This window comes from Vombatus ursinus, unplaced genomic scaffold (genome assembly GCF_900497805.2).
Source record: "Vombatus ursinus unplaced genomic scaffold, bare-nosed wombat genome assembly UNPS02014778.1, whole genome shotgun sequence".
Lineage (NCBI taxonomy): Eukaryota > Metazoa > Chordata > Mammalia > Diprotodontia > Vombatidae > Vombatus > Vombatus ursinus.
In genome coordinates this window covers 48,171,969-48,190,875 of record NW_020954556.1, presented here as the reverse complement: position 1 = coordinate 48,190,875, position 18,907 = coordinate 48,171,969, and the positions used below count along the sequence as shown (strand labels likewise).

Below are 18,907 nucleotides of genomic sequence, written 5' to 3'. Positions count from 1 at the left end.
AACACCAGTGCCAAAGCATGGAGTGGGAGGAATTTTCCTTGTCTTGCAGGTGCTTTGCTTCATCTTTTGGACCTTTGCCACTCTCCCTTTCTCTTCCTAGCCCTCACCTCCTCTTTCCTTCCATTCCTTTTCCTTTCCCTTCTCCCCTTTCCTGTTGTAGGAATTGATAAATGAATGAATACAATCCTCCCCCTAATTGAATGTGTTCCTCTTTCTGGGAAGGTTTGCCTCTTAAAAGAGGAGAATAGAAAACATAACACTTATTCAAAGAAATGAGCCTCTCATGGGGAGCTTTTTTTGGGCACCATGGTAGGCTGGGAGAGGCTACCTTGGGGCAATGGTGAGGGCCGCAAGTGCCTGTCCCTTCACCCTGTATGATAGGCTGGTGACTGTGTAAGGTGGCTCCTGACCTCCCTCTCCCTCACAAGCAGTCAGCAGTCTAGATGCAAACAAGCTGGCACAGAGCTCACCGAATGGAACCGAACCATACCTCCTCTTCATAGCACAGATGGCTGCTTTGCGACGTTTACTGCCTATCTGGGGCTGCTTTCCCAGAAGGAAGCTAGTCTTTGGCACTTACTCTGAGATGTTCAGCGATTTGTCATGGGGTGGCTCTGGCCTTCCAAAATGATATCCCAGTGGTTTGATGAGCACAATTACCCTATCAGTTCCTGCAATTATACTTCCACAAAGGTTTTGGGGTTTCAGCGGTCCAGGAAGTAATATGGAAAGAGGAGAGATGAGGTGGGATGGGACAGGGGAGGGAGGGAGGAAGGGCAGACGGCCTGAGTAGTTGGGGAAGGATTATTTTTCCTCCCTAATGGGGTTATTGCAGCCTAAGATAGTGGGTTCTAGGGACCAAAGGGACAGTCCATTTTTAGTGTCTCACTTTCCTTCTCAGGTCAGACTTTTGAGGAACACTAGGGATTTGCTGAATTTCCTTTTGAAGCTATTTTAAGAGTTGCAGAAATACTTGGGTCCAGTGAGAAAGATTAGAGAGGCCAGATGTGTACCAAACTCAAACCTCTGAGTTTTGGGGGTTGGATTGAAATCTGAGGAGGTCTGGTAGCCTGTACTATACAAGGACTTGGGTCTTTGCCCCAGGAGCTCATGGGCAAATGTAACATGGGGCGGTTTGAAGGCTGTTGGTTTCTGTATACAAATAAAGGACTCTTTCCAATCTGTTGCCTGCAAGCTTAGTGTCAGTCACCCAGGGAGGGAGTAGTAGCTTATGGAGAAACAGAGTATTTCATCTTATTCACCTCGTCTTTGCTTTTGCTCTTTTTTAATCCCTTCCCAGCGCCCAAAGACAATGAGGAACGAGTGTTCAGGGAGCGGATGCGGCCGAGGAAACGGCAGGGGGCTGTCCGCCGCAGGGTCCATCAAGTCAACGGCCATAAGTTCATGGCCACCTACCTTCGGCAGCCCACCTATTGTTCTCACTGCAGAGACTTCATCTGGTAAGGCTTTTCTTCCTCCCCATTTTCCCCCCTTTTCTTCAGTTTGGAGGCCTGGCAGGGTGGGATGGAGGGTTATACACCTGATTTGGAAAGCACTGACAGCTTGCCCTGTTATTTCTTTTTAATTGAATCGAGCTGTAAGGCTTTCACAAATGCTACCAATACATTTGGTAACATCCAGCCCTATGCTGGGCTGTGTGGCAGGGTGAGGAGGGGGATGGTGTATTAAAAAAAATACTGAGGGGCAGCTAGGTGGTGCAGTGTATAGAGCACCGGCCCTGAAGTCAGGAGGACCTGAGTTCAACTCAGGCCTCAGACCAGACACTTGACACTTACTAGCTGTGTGACCCCGGGCAAGTCACTTAACCCCAATTGCCTAAAAATAAATAAATAAAAAAGAATACTGGACAGGGAATCAGGAAATTGGGGTTCTAGTCTCAGCTCCCTCACTTACTCTCTGAGGGATCTTGGTCAAGCTCCTGCAGAAAATAAAATGACACAGACACAGCCCAGATGGTAAACTCACCTCCCAGTCTAGGGTATGCCAACATTCATCATCTAAGTTGGTAAGCATCCCTTTATCCTCAAAGGTAAAAAAGGGATTAAATTCTGCTGTTCGATAGAATCCAGTTAAACATTTCCTGGAATACCTGTGCTTTGCGTGATTGGAGGTAAGTCTCTCTGTCTCTGTCTCTCTCTCCCTTTCCCCTTTTCTGCTCTCTCTTTCTCCTGCCTCTCTCCTTCTTTCCTTCCATGCTCCCTTCCTCACTCCTTTCTTTCTTTCTTTCTCAAATTGAAACTTCATTTCCTAAAGTGAGCCTGTTCTTGCTTTCAGGGGTGTCATAGGAAAACAGGGATACCAATGTCAAGGTAAGTGGTACAATATGAACTAAGCCACTGCTGAGTGTGTAGCCTGTGAGCAAATCTTAAAAAAGGAGCCACATCTGAGACGGATGAATGGATGGATTCTCTTGAATGGACTTGGAGAGTGTGTGTGTATTATACACTTTCTCATTTGTATCCTACACCAAATGAGTCCCTGAATACTAGTGCTCTTAGCCCATTTCCCCCGACTCTTCCTCTGCATATGCTCTCCTTTCCTCAATTCCCTTGCCCTCTCCTTTTTTCACTTTTCCCATGTGCCACAGGATACAGGGGCTACTTTACTCCATTTCTGAGGCTTCTGGGATGTCACAGAGCACCAACTACACCCAGTTCTTTATGTGCTGGTTATAGCAGGCAGCTTAGGATTTTTGGTCTCATTCAGAGATCTGAATTTTTTTTTTTAATTATGTCAGACTAAAGTTCTCGTCAGAGGACTGGCAGAAGCCCCACTTCATTTTGAGCTGGGGGATTTCTATCCTGTCTCCTCACTTGTGCTAATGTGTCCTGTGGGATCACACTCAACTCCCTTGTCTGCCTATCCTGTGTAGTATTTATCAAGCACTCCCTTACTTATTCCTTAGCCCCTATTTGACTTGGGAAACATCCCTAGCCATTTCAAAATGAAAGCCCTCTTGAAATGCTTAAGGGTCATTTTAAAAACTATTATAAGTGCTAGACTTGATTGTCCATATATAATTAGGAAACTGGGTGTCACATGTATTCATATTTTGGTTTTTTTTTGCTACTAGAGCTGTGAAGTAGCCTGTCTAGCCCAGGTCTGGTTGTCTTACAATCTTACAATTATCATTTTAGGAATGTAAAAATTAGAAAGTATTAGAAATTATATTAATTAGAAAATATCATACCCTCCAGGGTATGATACAGTGCTTGCCACTGTCTCTTAGCACAGGGTGGGGTGATTTTCTTGTTGATAGACTCTAACTTGGAGTTTGTATGCACATTGTCCTATGGGAACACTCAAAGGACTTTGGACATTTTCATGTGGAGATACAAATTAAATGGAAGTTTTACAGTGTGGAAGGTCAAGACCCCTACTTGACAGGAAAACAAAGACACCAGAGAAGGTCTCATGGCAGACCTGCTAATGGCTGAAGAGCATCTCTGTTCCATCCACCAACTTGGTACTGTTCTGAGGAGTGCATGTAATCACTGTAATGCCCATAACAGGAACAATTATGCCAGTGGGAGAGCTTAGAAAGGAAATGGTTTCTTGACCTTGGCATATGCTCTGAATGAAACAAGGAAATTGATCAGGGCTCCCAGAATCATGGAAAACCACAGATGCTGTTTAAGCATAAATGTTTAATTCTCCTCCAAAAGCATTTAGTAAATCCTAATTTCAGGGATGACAAAGCACCTTTCAAAGAGCTATGTGATAGGTTTGAGGGGAAAGGCTGATGGGCAGTTTTTAAATCAAGACAGAAAGGTCACAGTTCTATGGTTGTCAATTTCATCTTGTATTTGAAACCCACCCCCCCCATTCCCTTCTCCCTATAATCCCCTTCAGCACTCACTGCCTCCCCCCGAAGCTCAATCTACCCATCTTTTGTTGTTTACAGTTTGCACTTGCGTGGTTCACAAGAGATGCCATGAGCTTATAATAACGAAGTGTGCAGGCTTAAAGAAACAGGAAACACATGATGAGGTAAACATTTATAACATAAAAGTCTTGGGGTTTTTTCCTCCATCATCCATACTGTATAACCTTCCCAAAGTGTGTGTGTGTGTGTGTGTGTGTGTGTGTGTGTGTGTGTGTGTGTGTAACTTGTTTAAGTTCCTGTCTGCTCCATTTGTTGAATGAAAACTTGGGGAGTTGGTTTGTAACCCTCTGGCAAATATCAAAGGCTGCAGAGAGATTGGACTCCATCTGAATTCCCTGTGTCTGTGGGCACTGTGCCACTGGTAGCTAAGTTCCAGCACTCAAGCCTATAGGGACAATGCGCTGTAAATTTTATTTTGATTTCTCACTCTTGCCAGTAAATTGGGAGAAGCTGATTGTTGTGTGGATGAAATATGGATTTCTTCTGGGCCTGAGAAGCTGAGCTAGCATTGCGGTGGGGCTACCTATAACTCCAGGGATGATGGATGGCAGACCATTAGACAGAATGATGATCCTGGCAAAAATGCAGAGATTTAACTGACCATGTACTGGATCTCCATTCTGCTTTCTTAGTTGAAAGCTAACTTGTAATTCTAGCTAGTGGTCTTAAAAATGGGCAAGTATGGATAGAGTTGGCATGGTTTTACACAATCCATGCCAACTAATAGAGGTATATTGGGAGCTGATGTCCTACTGATGCTAAGCCACAGATGGCACCTTTACCTGGAGACAGTGAAAATGGAGAAGAATGGGCAAATCCCAGCTATTTGGCAAAAGGAAATGGTAGGAGTTTGTGGCTGATTGCCTAGGAGTGGGAAAGAGAAAGAAGGATCCCAGGTATCTGCAAGAGGTTTTTTTGGGGGGGAGGGAGATTGGGAAAATGATGAAGTCTTTGACAGAAACGATGAAGAAGAATGTAGGGGAGAAAATGTTGAATATTTGTATGTGTGCATGTGGGTGATCTACATTTATGTTCAGGATGGTTGCATACATATATTGTATATATAGAAATATACACACATACATACATACAGAATGTATATATATATATATGATAATTATATGTATGTGTATATAAATATACACACTCACCCACATATATACATATTGTTGTTTAGTCATTCAGTTATGTACGACCCTTCATGACCCTGTGGACCAACTGTCCATGGGGTTTTCTTGGCAAAGATACTACAGTGTTTTTGCCATTTCCTTCTCCAGCTTTATGCAGGCAGAAGTTAAGTGACCTACCCAGAGTCACATGGCTTTTAAGTGTAAGAGGTCAGATTTGAACTTTGTTTGGACTTTCTGACTCCAGGCCCCGCGCTCTATCCACTGTGCCCTATATATAGAGCATGGGGCCTAGAGTCAGAAACATCAGTGGCCAAGGCATCCCATTTTTAATTTTTTTTGGCATTAGGATGCTTTAACAGAAGCAGCGTTCAGGACAACAGAAACAATAATCTCACCTCTGGAGTATTACACTGAGTTCTGATACCACATTTTAGGAAGGGCATTGGTCAAAACGACCTCATCTAGAAGAGGGTGACCAGGTTGCTGAAGGCATGTAAAGCCATGTACTGTGTTATAATGGAGGCTGGTTGAAGAAACTGAGAATGTTCAGCTTGAATAAGAGAGGATTTGGGGGAGATAGCAGAGCTGTCTTCAAGTGTTTGAAAGGTTGTTTTGTGGAAGAAGGATTCGAATCAGAGAATCTGAAAATTGGAAGAGTATTCAACAGCTGTCTGGTCCAATATATACTTGGGAGAACTGCATACTCTAACATGTCCAAGAAGTGGTTCTGTAGCCTGTGCTCGATCTCCGATCCAGGGGAACCCATCCCCTCTCCAGGCAGCCCACTCGTCTCCTGGACAACTTTCCTTGTTGGGCATATTTTGCTGACAGCAAGCCTAAATTGGCCTTTGCAAATTCAACCTCTGGGGACAAACAGAATAAGCCTAATCTCTCTTCCACTTGACAGTTCTTCAGATATTTGAACACAGCTGCCAGGTTGCCCCTAAATCTTTTCTGCTCTAGTCAAAACAGCCCTATCTGCTTCAGCTGATCCTTGTATGACTTAAGGAATATGAGGATCCTGGTTGCCCTTTTCTGGATTCTGTCCAGCTTATCCGCGTCCTTTTATAACACTGGCGCCCAGAACCAAACACAACACTCCAGATGTAGTCAGAGATTAGATTTGTGCTTGGCACCAAGGACGAGGTTTAGAGCGATGGGTTAAAATGACTAAGTGGCGTTTGTTGAATTGAATCAAATTGAGAGAAGTTGTTGAGAGGTAAATGTCAAGTAGATATTAGGGAAAACTCCCTAACTAATTAGCAGTTCCAAAGCAGAATGGACTTCCTTTTGGAGGTAGTGAATTCTCTGTTGCTAAGAGTTTTCAAATACAAGTAACATGATGCTTGTTGGAGGAGACTGTAGAGGGCCCTCTGTTCAGAAGCTGGATTGGATGAAATGACTAATGGTCTCTTCCAGCTTTGACACTCTCTGATTGTCTAGTTCTAAGGACCTGATTCTCTGAACTGCCTTTTGGTGATCTTGGTCAGGGTTCATGATAGGATAGGATAGTTCAGATGCTAAATCTCTTCTTTTGGAAGGGGGTAGTGCTTTTTTGTGGGCCATCTTGGCCTAAAGAGCATCTTACCTCTCAAAGCATTTCCCCACATAACCCCAGTGTACTCTATATCATCTCTGCCTGGATGGTGTCAGTAAGAGGTGGGGAATTAGTGTCAACTTATGATTATACAAAGAATTAAAAAGAAAGAGTTCCCACTGAGATGACTACTTTCAAGAGTATCTGGTTACATCATGTTCACAATTTTTTTTACAAGCTTCTTTTGCACACAAGTTAATACATTTTAGCAGAGTTATACCTTTTGGCTAAAAGAAGGTTAAAAATGGACTAGTTGTGGTTTATTAAAAGAGAAATAATAATAATACTAGCAATAACAATAATAGTTAGCATTTATATAGCACTTAACAAATATTATATTATATTACAAATATTATATTTTATCCTCATAACAATCCTAGGAGTAGGTGCTATCTTCATTTCAGAGATGAGGAAACTGAGACAGACAGTGGTGAAGTGACTTGCCCAGCTCCACAACTAGGAAGGGCCTGAGGATGTATTTGAACTCAGGTCCAGTGCTTTATCCTTTGTGTAAGCTATATGCTGAGGTTTTGAAATTTCACTAGTTTGCTAAATGGTAGGCAGACATGAAATAAAATGAATAAAATGAAATGTTTGGAGTAGTTGATCTCTAATGTCCCTTCTAGCTCAATGAATGAATGAATGAATGAATGAATGAATGAATGAATGAAAAACATTTATTAGGTGCTTATTATATGCTGAGGTCTTTTCAGGTTTTCATTTTGAGTAAGGTAATGCCTGTTCAGTAAATAAGGCCTCTTTAAGGAGTGAGTCAAGGGATGGCCCCTTTAATCCAAAAACAAAAACAAAAACCGAAACTGGGAGGGGAAGACCCTAGGTGATACACCACTAGAAATTGACTTTGATTTGAGTGAGGGAGGGCTGTGCAAGGTCAAGTTCTCCCATTGCATCCTGGGCCATCTCCTGTCATCTTGATCTATATCTGGCCACTGAACCCAGATGGCTCTGTAGGAGGAAGGGTGAAGTAGGCTGGTGACCATGTGCAGCTCTCCCTCATTCAAGTTAAAGTCAGTTGCAAGTCGTGTCATCATCTCCCTGAAGTCATGATCCTCTTCAAGAAGGAAGGATAAACATAGACTGTGAGTAGTCCAAGCTGCCTGATAAGAGACCCAGCTGGCCAGTTCCAGTTGGGTACCTCAGCTCGTAGCCCCCTTCCCCTCCCCTCCCTTCCTCCTTTCTGTCCTTCTGCTCCTCCTCCTCTCTGGGGTTTACTGGCTAGATTTCTCTCTCAAAGACCAAGCCTTAAACCCAATTCACTCTGGAGCTCATAGATTGGACGATAATGGGTCCCTGCCCAAATCTCCACTTAATGCTTTTTTTGGGGGGGGGCTCTCCTGGCTCAAAGTGAATATAAATAGTAACTGTTTCTCTTGGCCAGTAACCCTGACAGTCTTACGCTCCCAGTTTGATTTTTTTTTTTCTAAGTGAAGGTGCCATCCCTTGACTCACTTCTTAAAGAGGCCTATTCACTGAATGAGTCTTGCCTCACTCAAAGTGAGAACCTGAAAAGACCTTAGCTTCAAAGGGCCAGGGTCTCCCATTGCATCCAGAGCTATCTTCAGTCATCCTGATGAATATCTGGCCCCTGGACCAGCTGGCCAGTTCCAGTTGGGTAACTCAGCTCGTAGTCCCCTCCTCCTCCCTCTCCTTTTCCCTCTCTGTGATTTCAACACTTTCCTTCCTCTCTTGGTCTTCTTCACTTTCTCTCCATCTCCCTCTGCATGTCTCCCTGACTTTCTCTTCCTCTTTGTAATCGTAACAGGATGCTCGTCTGTTTTCTGGTCCCCCCATCTCTCCTCCCTTTTCCTGTGAGATGAGAATTATCTTTCCAGCCCTACTGGGATTGAGTCCCCCTCCTGCACCCTTCAAACAGCCAAACGGGCCTTCTCAGTGTTCCTTGTGTATAGTATGTCATCTTTGATTGCTGTAACTTCGCATGGGCTGTTTCACATGCGTTCCTTCCTCACTGCTGCCTCATAGAGTCCCTTTCCTTCTTTAAGATAGAATTCAAGTGCCATTTTCCGTTTGAAGTCTTCCCTTCCCCCCACTTCTAGTGCCCTCTCTCCCAAATGATCTTGCATTTCACTACTTGCTATTTAATCACTTTATATTTTTGCCATATATATTCATAAATATAGTTGTTTCCCCTTGTTAGAATGTCAGCTCCTCATGAGAAGGAATTGCTTTAATCTTTGCATTTGTATCTCAAGAACCTAATAGTGCTTGGCAATTAGGAGGTGCTTAATAAATTCTTGTTGATTGATTGAAATGAAAACATTGCTTCTCTGTGCCTTGGAAGCCTGACCCTAGGGGGTTTGCGGCAAGGTGGTAGAAGAGGATGTTGGAGCTAGCTCTCCTGCATAACCACAGGAGTGCAGGTCCCATTTTGTTCTTCTCCCTTTGGCCACTCACCAGGTGCATGACACTGTCCTGGGGAATTTTCAGGGAATTGATGAGGCACGGTTCTACTGGAATTCAAACTGGGATATGACTTAGTTCACTATCTACATACATAAAAAGTGCATAATAATCCTAGAGGTTTACCAAGTGCTTTGAGGCTTACAGAAGACTTTACAGACATTATCGCATTTGTTCTGTTACATATTATCATCCCCATTTTTCATAGCCTCTGTAGATATTATCTCTCTTTTTTTTCAGATGAGAAAAGTAATGGAAGGCTTTAAATGACTTACCCACACTCAGCTAATAAATGTCAGATTCAAAGTTTGAACCCATATCTCTGCTGATTGCATTCCTTCCACTATACACCGCGCTGCCTTTGTGTTTAGGGTCAAATCTATACACATAAGGAATAGGCAATCTGTTCATGAGTATAATAAATTTATAAAGCTGAGAAATTCAGATAAGGCCCTAGCTAGCCAGTGCCTCACTCAGCTCAAATGATATTTAATATAATCTCATCTGTTCCAACAAGAGGGATGGCCTGGTTCTTAGAGTTTGCTATCAAGGGATCTGCCTGGTTTCTGTTATGGTAGATTAGCAACATGGAACCATTGTGTGCATGTGGGAGTCTATGCTTATTTTGGGAGTTTCGACATTTTATCAGCCAGCCCAAGCATAGCAGCCCTCCCTCTTCTCTTTTGTCTTAGAGTCACAGAACAGCTGAGAGGGACTTCCTTGCTCAGCCCACACTGAGAAGACAGCAGACAGTCAGGGAAGTCACTCTCTCTCTCCGTCTTGTTACTTTTGCAAGCAGACAAATGGGGCAGCTAGCTTTGGGAAGGCCAATGACAGCACCCCACTCTATGATTGCCCAGTGCCATTTTGGGGGGAGTAGAGGTAGTAAAGTTAGCATGTATCTAGATTACCCAATGGGTAACAGGAGGACATCTAGTTAAAATAGCAAGAAGACCCAGAACATTCCTCAAAGAAAACTGTTAATAATTAGGCCTTTTATTTCCTTAGAAAGGCAGTGTGGTATAGTGGATTAAGCCCTGGACGTGGAGTCAGGAGAAACTGAGCTCAAACCTGGCCTCAGATACTTTCTAGCTCTGTGACTATAGGCAAGTCATTTAATCTCTCTCAACCTCAGTTTCTTCATTTGCAAAATGGGGATAATAATACCTGTAGCCCTTCAAGGTTGTTGTGAGACTCGAATAGGATAATTCATATAAAGTTCTATTTAAATCATAAGGCATCATATAAATATGAGTTTATATATATGTGTTTGTATGTATTTTATATTTATACATATATATTTATATATACATACATATTTATATATGCACACATATATCTATATATTTATATTACATAAATGTGTATATGTATATGTGTATATTATATATATATATGTGATGACACTTATAACTGTATAGAGTTCTTTCTCATTCATTATTTTCTTTGATCCTCAGAAATTCTGTGGGCCTTGATTGACAGATGAGAGGCAGGATGGCATAGCGGATAGAGTACTGGACTTGGAATCAGGAAGATATGAGTTCAAATCCTGCCTGAGACACTTACTAACTATAAGTCTTCTGTGCCTCAATTTTCTTTCCTATAGAAAGAGGGACTCTATGGGAGTCTAAGGTCACTTCCAGCTCTCTATGATTCTGTGATGTAATAAGCTGCCTTTCTGAAGGTCATAAAGAGTCAAGATTTGACCCCAGTGCTGCCACTTCTCAGGCCACTGCTCTTTCCATCGTCGTACTACTCAGCCTTCCACTTAGTCTTTTCAAGTAGGCAATCAGCAGATTGCTATTGAACATTTACTTTGTGCAAGGTACTGTCCAAGGTGCTGGGGGATTTACAAGTCTTTGATACCGGCCCTGCCTTCAGGGAGATTTCAGTCTAGTATGTTTGGATTTGGAGGGGAGAGAGGGGGAGCAGAGCAAGCACAGGAGTGAAGTAATAACAGTAATAATCTCTAATTAAGTTTTGAGTTTGCAGATTATAAGTGGTTCGACTCAGAGGAAGAAACAATCAGAGAAAGCTTCATGGAGGAGGTGAAACGAGTTGGGCCTTGAAGAAAAATGAACAGGAAGGGCAAAGGAGACTATCCTGGGGTTAATGAAGAGCAGGCCAAGGGAATGAGACCCCACCCCAACTTGTTGACCATTAGCATTTCAGATCTTAGCCAGGATCTCCTATGTATGATGCCTATATTTTTCAGAAGGAAATGAAAAAATAAGTTTGAATCAGAAGCATCAGTGGGAGGGCAAGTGTCCTGAGTAAGCCCTCTTTTCTGCCTTCCTTGTAGGTGGGCTCCCAGCGGTTCAGTGTCAACATGCCCCACAAATTCAGTATTCACAACTATAAAGTCCCAACTTTCTGTGACCATTGTGGATCCTTGCTCTGGGGTCTCTTGCGACAAGGTTTGCAGTGCAAAGGTAAGACGTTTTTGGATACTCTGCCCTTACACCCTGTTCCTCTTCACCAGAATTCCCCCCCCCCCCCGTTTTTAGTCTTACCATGAAAAGAAGATGATTTATAAATTTGGCCAAGGAGACAAGGGAGCTGTATTTGCACACAGTAGCTACTAAATAAACATAGATTGCCTTGTTTTGTTCATTGAATTTATGTTGCATTGTAACAATCATCGAAAATTTATTGAGCATCCAGTGTATGAAGAGTCCTATCCTAAGCTCTATAGGGTGAAATACTGAAAAGATTCAAGGCATGGTCACTGCCCTTGAGAACTTACAGTTTAGCTGGGGCACAATACAAACACACATATATACAACATTACCCAGCAACGTATCAACAAAATTAAATAATGTAAATGGAACATGTAAGTATTAGGGTCCTATGAGAAAAGTAGAAAGCTCAGAGGAGAGAGGTGATCACGGAAGGCTCCTTAGAGGAGGTAAGTTTAAAGTTGCCTTTTTTTTTAAATGGTAATTTTTATTTATTTTTTTGTTTTCAACATTTACTTCCACAAGACTTTGAGTTCCAAATTTTCACCCCATCTCGCCTCTCCCCCCACTCCAAGATGGCATGCATTCTAAGTACCCCTTCCCCTAGTCTGTCTTCCCTTCTATCTCTCCTCCCCTTCTCTTTATCCCCTTCCCCTTCAATTTTCCTGTAGGGCAGGATGGATTTCTGTACCCCATTTCCTGTGTTTCTTATTTCTCAGTTGCATATGAAAACATTTTTTTTTAAACATGTGTTTTTAAAACTTTGGGTTCCAAATTTTCTCCCTTCCTCCCTCCCCACCTACCCTGATTGATAAGGCAAGCAAGATTTCCACACCCAATTGAGTATGTATGTTACTCCGTCCTTAAGTCAAATCCTATGAGAATAAGATTCACTCCTTCCCTCTTACCTTCCCCCGTTTCCACTCCACTGTAAGAGCCTTTTCTTTTCTGTTTTGTTGTTGTTGTTTTTTTTTGTGGGATAATTTACCCCGTTCTACCTCTCCCTTTCTCCTTCTCCCAGTATATTCCTCTCTCACCCCTTAATTTTATTCTCCAGATATGACCCCTTCATCTTCAACTCACCCTGTGCCCTCTATCTATCTATATCTATATATATGTTCATATAATTTTTTCCTCTCCAACTGCCCTAATACTGATAAAGGTCTCATGAGTTACAAGTATCATCTTTCCATGCAGGAATGTAAACAGTTCAACCTTAATAAGTCTCTTATGATTTTCTCTTTCCTGTTTACCTCTTCATGTTCCACTTGAGTCTTATATTTGAAAATCAAATTTTCTATTCAACTCTGGTCTTTTCATCAAGAATGCTTGAAAGTCCTCTATTTCACTGAATGACTGTTTTTTCCCCTGAAGGATTATACTCAGTTTTGCTGGGTAGGTGGTTCTTGGCCCTCCAGAATATTATATTCCATGCCCTGCGGTCCCTTAATGTAGAAGCAGCTAAATCTTGTGTTATCCTGATTGTGTTTCCATAATACTTGAATTGTTTCTTTCTGGCTGCTTGTACCTGGGAACTCTGGAATTTGGCTACAATATTCCTAGGAGTTTTCCTTTGGGCATCTCTTTCAGGAGGAGATTGGTGGATTCTTTCAATTTCTGTTTTGCCCTCTGGTTCTAAAATATCAGGACAGTTTTCCTGGATCATTTCTTGAAAGATGATGTCTAGGCTCTTTTTTTGATCATGGCTTTCAGATAGTCCAAAAATTTTTGAATTCTCTCTCCTCGATCTATTTTCCAGGTCAGTTGTTTTTCCAATGAGATATTTCACATTGGTTTCTAATTTTTCATTCTTTTGGATTTGTTTTACAGTGTCTTGATTTCTCATAAAGTCACTGGCTTCCAATTGCTCTATTCTAATTTTTAAGGAAGTATTTTCTTCAGTAATCTTTTGGACTTCCTTTTCCATTTGGCCAATTTTGCTTTTTAGGGCATTCTTCTCCTCATTGGCTTTTTGGACTTCTCTTGCCATTTGGGTTAGGCTATTTTTTAAAGTGTTATTTTCTTCACTATTTTTTTAGGTCTCCTTTAGCAAGCTGTTGAGTTGTTTTTCATGATTTTCTTGCATCACTCTCACTTTTTCCTCTACTTCTCTTACTTGCTTCTCAAAATCCCTTTTGAGCTCTTCCAAGGCCTGGGACTGATTCATATTTTTCTTGGAGGCTTTGGATATAGGAGCTTTGACTTTGTTGTCTTCTTCTGGTTGGATGTTTTGATCTTCTTTGTCACCAAAGTAAGATAATATATTCTGACTGTTTTTGCGCTGCTTACTCATGATCCTGGCCAATTACTTGAGTTTTAAACTCTTTGTTAAGGTAAAAGACTGCTTCCAATGTGAAGAGTGTATTGTTCCAAGCTTCGGGGTGTTTGTACAGCTGTTTTCAGAGGTACTTCTAGGGACCTGTAAATTTTCAGTTCTTCCAAGGTACTATGATAAGGGGCGAGGTGTTTCCTCTCCACCACCACAACAGGCTGCACTGCACCAGCGTTCCTCCTTGCCCCAGGACCGCCCCTCAGAACTGTGACCCAGATCCAAGCATGGGTAAAGTAAGAGATTCCTGCCTCAGGAGCAAAGAGATCCCTGCAATCCCACTCTGATCAGCCACTCGATTCCCCCTCAGTCTGTGGGCGGAAGCTCAGGAAAAAGCCGCGGCCCTGGGCTGCGCTTGAGACTTGCAGCTGAGACCTAGCTCCTCTCTCACCGCAGTCACAGACTTTTCCCACTCACCTTCTAAGTTGTCTTTGGTGTTCAGGGGTTGAGAAGTCTGGAAACTGCCACAGCAGCCCGTGATTCAGTCCTCTGAGGCCTGCTTCAGGGTTGCTGCGGCCTGCGTGCCCACGCTGAACTGCGCTCCTCTCCCCTCCCAGCGCGATATACCTTTCTGATCAACCATCCAGGCTGTCTTTGACTAGCAGTTTGTTTCACTCTGTCTTTTTGTGGGTTCTGCTGCTTTAGAATTTGTTTAGAGCCATTTTTTTATGTATTTGGAGGGCTTTGGGAGAGAGCTTTCCCTCCTCCATCTTGGCTCTGCCCCCTAAAGTTGACTTTTGGAAGGAGGTAATGATGGACATAAATTAGGGAATAAGTTTCCCTTCTTTATTCCATGATGGTACCTAGAGGCATCCTTGATAAGTTTTATCAAATGGGAATGTTCAAGAATAGAAGAAAGACTTTATCTGCCTCCAGAGAAAGAACTGATTAATAGAAGTATGTATGGAATAATTTTACACACACACACACACACACACACACACACACACACACACCACTATTTGTGTCTATTGGTAGCCATCTCCAGCATGGGGGGGGAGGGGGAGGGAAGAAAAAAAGAAAAATAAAGAAATTTATATGATAGTTTTGTTGTATATTTGAAAGGAATAATGAGTTGTGCATAGCAGATTTGCAGTTTCATGTACAATCATTTTTTTTATTGTACTATGTTGTGGAAATTCTTGTTTTATTCCATGAATTAAAAAAAAAAGAATAGAAATGATATCACCCAATGAGGGGATGCAAGTAGGTTATCAAGGGTTTAATTCAATTCAATCTAACAAATATTGATTAGAATATATTTGAGTGTCCAAGGGAAAGAACCTTCAGGCCAGTGTTTTTCTCTGCCAAATCAAATGCTTTTGAAAAAAACAGTAAGCACAGTGAGATCTTTTCATCTTAATACTGTGCTGACCTGAACCAAGTCCAACATTGAGGGAGAGTAGAGAAAACAGATTGCCTTGGGGGTCCAGTATAAAGTTCTTATAATTAGAAGTTCTCACTGAAACAAAGGTCCATCTTTTCAAACATCATTAGTCTCCTGCTGATACTGTATGGCTTTGAGTCATGAGAAATGGGAACCCCAGGGAATATCATAGGTCGCTTAAGAGGTAGTGACAAGGTGCATGATGGAAGTGAACACATTGTGACCTGTTACCAATGAAAAACTGCACGGGAGACACAATATTGTCAGAATGATGCATGACAAGATAGAAGGTAGGCCAGTTATGTATTAAGAATAAAGGACGACCATTGAACAGCCCCTGTCCTCTGTTGCTCTCCACACAGCATGAAGAAATCTAGAGGAAGCCCTGCATCTCAGGGTGTTGGGTGGTCCCCTATAGAAGATTTATGGGAGATCATAGACAACAGTCACAAAGACAGGAAGCAAGGACAAGAAAGTATTTCTAGGTACTGATAGAGAGAATTACCCATATTGATTAAATCAAAGTATCAGAGCATTAGTATCTCCAGTTCTATCAGTTGGTACCATTCGGACCCATTTTACCATCTGATCTTTTTTTTCCACTTTTTGGTGAGGTAATCAGGGTTAAGCGATTTGCTCAGGGTCACACAGCTAGTAAGTGTCAAGTGTCTGAGGCCAGATTTGAACTCAGGTCTTCCTGACTGGGCTCTATTCACTGCGTCACCTAGCTGCCCCTACCATCTGATTTTTCCACTGGGTCCTACATCCCACTAACTCTTGGGAAGGAATTGATCCTGAGGTCATGGATACTTGTTTCTTAGCCAAAAATTGACCTCTTTCTGTCCAAATCTTACATCCAAAAGGTTAATTTCTGCCGAATAGTAAGCAGCTTTTATAACAAGAATCTCTTCATGGCCTGCTGCAGCTTCTATCCAGGCCAATGGTTTCTACCCGCTATATACAATGTGGAGAGGGGAAAAGGGAAAATGATGGTTGGAGTAAAGGTATATTATGGAAAAATTCTGACCTTCAGTGAGGCAAGAGTCCTTGTAGACCAACTGTCAAACAATCAACTACTCAAGTATTTACAGTACTCCTACTATGTGCTAAGCACTATGTTAGCTGCCTTAGGGGACAGATTATAATACAATCAATACCTACAAGGGAGGCCACGATCATTTGGAGAGACAACACAAACATAATTAAAACTGTCAGAGAACAACATAAGACAGAATAAAATGGGAAATTGTGTGGCACAAATTCAAGGTGCTATAAAAGTTCAGAAAAGTGAGAAAATAATGTGGGTTGGAGTACTCAAGAGGACATCCTGGAGGAAGTGGGACCTGAGCTGGGTTTTTAAAGATGGATAGGATTTGGGTAGATAGATTTGGAAGGAAGGAAGAGTGGGGAACCATGCAAACTAAATATCAGAATTAAGAGTGAGCATAATGAGTTAGTTCATTGGGACAGATCAGACCAGTATGATTAAAGCACAGGGTTCATGGGAGGCAGGGTGGTGCAATGGCTTTGGTGTCTGAGGAGCTCAGTTCAAATTCTGACTCTCTGGATGATTTTGCATAAGTAAGTTTACCTTGCTAATCCTCAGTTCCCTCATTTTAAGGATGTAAAATGTAGGGGCTGGAGTAGATGACCTTTAAGATCCTTTTAAAATCTTTATTCAATGTATTAATATTTTTGTTTTTATATCACTTTGGTTTTTAAGTATATTTCTCCCTCTAGGGATCTAGCCATTGTAATAAAGAAGAAAAAAGAAAAAAAAAGAAAAAGCAGCTTGAAATATTAGCCAACACATAAACCAACTCTGACAGTATGCAGTGTTCCAGACAGTCCCCTACTTCTTCAAAGAAGCCAGAAAAATCTATTTCCTCATCTTTTCTTCAGAGCAGTCCTTGGTCATTATAATTACAGTGTTCAGTCTTTTGTGCTATTGTTTCCACTTACATTGTTGCAGTTGTTGTGTATCTTGTTTTCTTGGTTCTGCTTACTTAACCCTGCATCAATTTCTAAATCTTCTTATACTTCTCTGAATTCCTCAGTATAACTTCTGGCATTGTGATAGTCTGTTTTATATATGTGTATATATAGATAGATAGATAGATAGATAGATAGATAGATAGATAGATAGATAGATAGATAGATATAGATATAGATATAGATATATGTCTCTATCCATTTCTCAGATGATAGGCCCCTAACATCCCATGTTAGGAACAGTTGAAGACAAAGTTTGAGAGGTGGAGTAAGAACAGATTGCAGATGGCCATGAAATCCAGGCAAAAGAGTTTAGATTTGATGGGGTAGGAAACAGGAAAGTAGTTCCTGTTTCTTAACAGGGAAATGACTAGTCAAATTAAGCATTTATTGACTGCCCACTATGTACCAGATAGGGCAGCTAGGTGGCACAGGAGATAGTGTGCTGAGCGCGGAGTCAGGAAGACTCATCTTCCTAGTTCAAATCCAGCCTTGGACATTTAACTAGCTGTGCGACCCTGGGCAAGTCACTTCACCCTGTTTGCCTCAGTTTCCTCATCTATAAAATGAGCTGCAAAGGAAATGGCAAACCACTCCAGTATCTTTGCCACAAAAATCCCATATGGGGTCACATAATGCCAGACATGACTGAAATGACTGAACAATGTACCAAATGCCATGCTAAGGGCTAGGGATACTATGAAGGGCAAAAATATTCCCTGCCCTCAGGGAGCTCACATTTTAATGGGGGAGTGAACATGGAAACAGTTATATACACATAAGATCTACGCCAGTCAAAGTGGAGGTAATCTCAGAGGGCAGCCACTTACATTGAAGGGGAAAAGCCTCTTCCACAAGGTGGGATTTTACTAAGACTTGGTGGAGACTAGGAAGGACGGCATTCCAGATGAGGTGTAGCCAGTGCAAAAGCACAGAGATGGGAAGTTGAAGGTCTTGTATAAGGAACAACAAGGAGGCCAGTGTCCCCTGGGACAGTGGGCCTCTGGGAAGATTAATCTTGCATGGGCTATTTGCTTCTACTTGCCACCAGAAGGAAAAAGAAACCTTCCCGGAATGAATGGCGGAAAATAGCACTGCTTTGGCTAGGATAGGGCACCAGTGAGGTGATGTCTGATTTTTTAAAATAAATATCTTAAGTGAGTTGTTGATTTGTGCCAGGAACTAAAATGCAGACACTGTCATTTCTGAAATATTAATGTGCCCAGAGCCCAGCCACTGACCATTGAGAGCACCCTCATTCAGCATGGCGGATGACAGAGAACCGTAGCTTCTCAGAGCTGCAGTTAGATAGAGAAAAGTCTGCTCCTCTCTGGGTTTGTCTATAGATGGAAAAAAATTCTGTAAATCTGGTGGGTTGCTCATTAGCTATTGTCTGTACCCAGTGTGACCAGCTAATCCTCAGACGTATTCTGGTCATGTACAATCTCTCTAAGCCTGTTCTAGTGGTCACCCCACTAAATCCCAGGACATTTCTCCAACCTTCATCCCTTTCCTTTAAGACTGCTCTTGTGTGTCCCCCCCCCTTTATTTTTTTTGCTTTCTGGTGAGGCAGTCGGGGTTAAGTGACTTGCCCAGGGTCACACAGCTAGTAAGTGTCAAGTGTCTGAGGCCAATGTTTCCCCCTTCTGCGAGGCCTTGATTCTCAC

General features: G+C 42.1%; 1 protein-coding gene across 1 annotated transcript in view; it reads left to right on the top strand.

Moving 5' to 3' along the window:
* Positions 1–18,907, top strand: part of PRKCE (protein kinase C epsilon) — a 658,716-nt gene that overhangs the window by 384,076 nt on the left and 255,733 nt on the right. The window contains exons 3-6 of the mRNA XM_027864980.1: positions 1,301–1,460; positions 2,296–2,330; positions 3,926–4,011; positions 11,376–11,505. Coding sequence (XP_027720781.1) covers positions 1,301–1,460; positions 2,296–2,330; positions 3,926–4,011; positions 11,376–11,505 — 411 coding nt within the window. The remainder of the gene's footprint in view (positions 1–1,300; positions 1,461–2,295; positions 2,331–3,925; positions 4,012–11,375; positions 11,506–18,907) is intronic.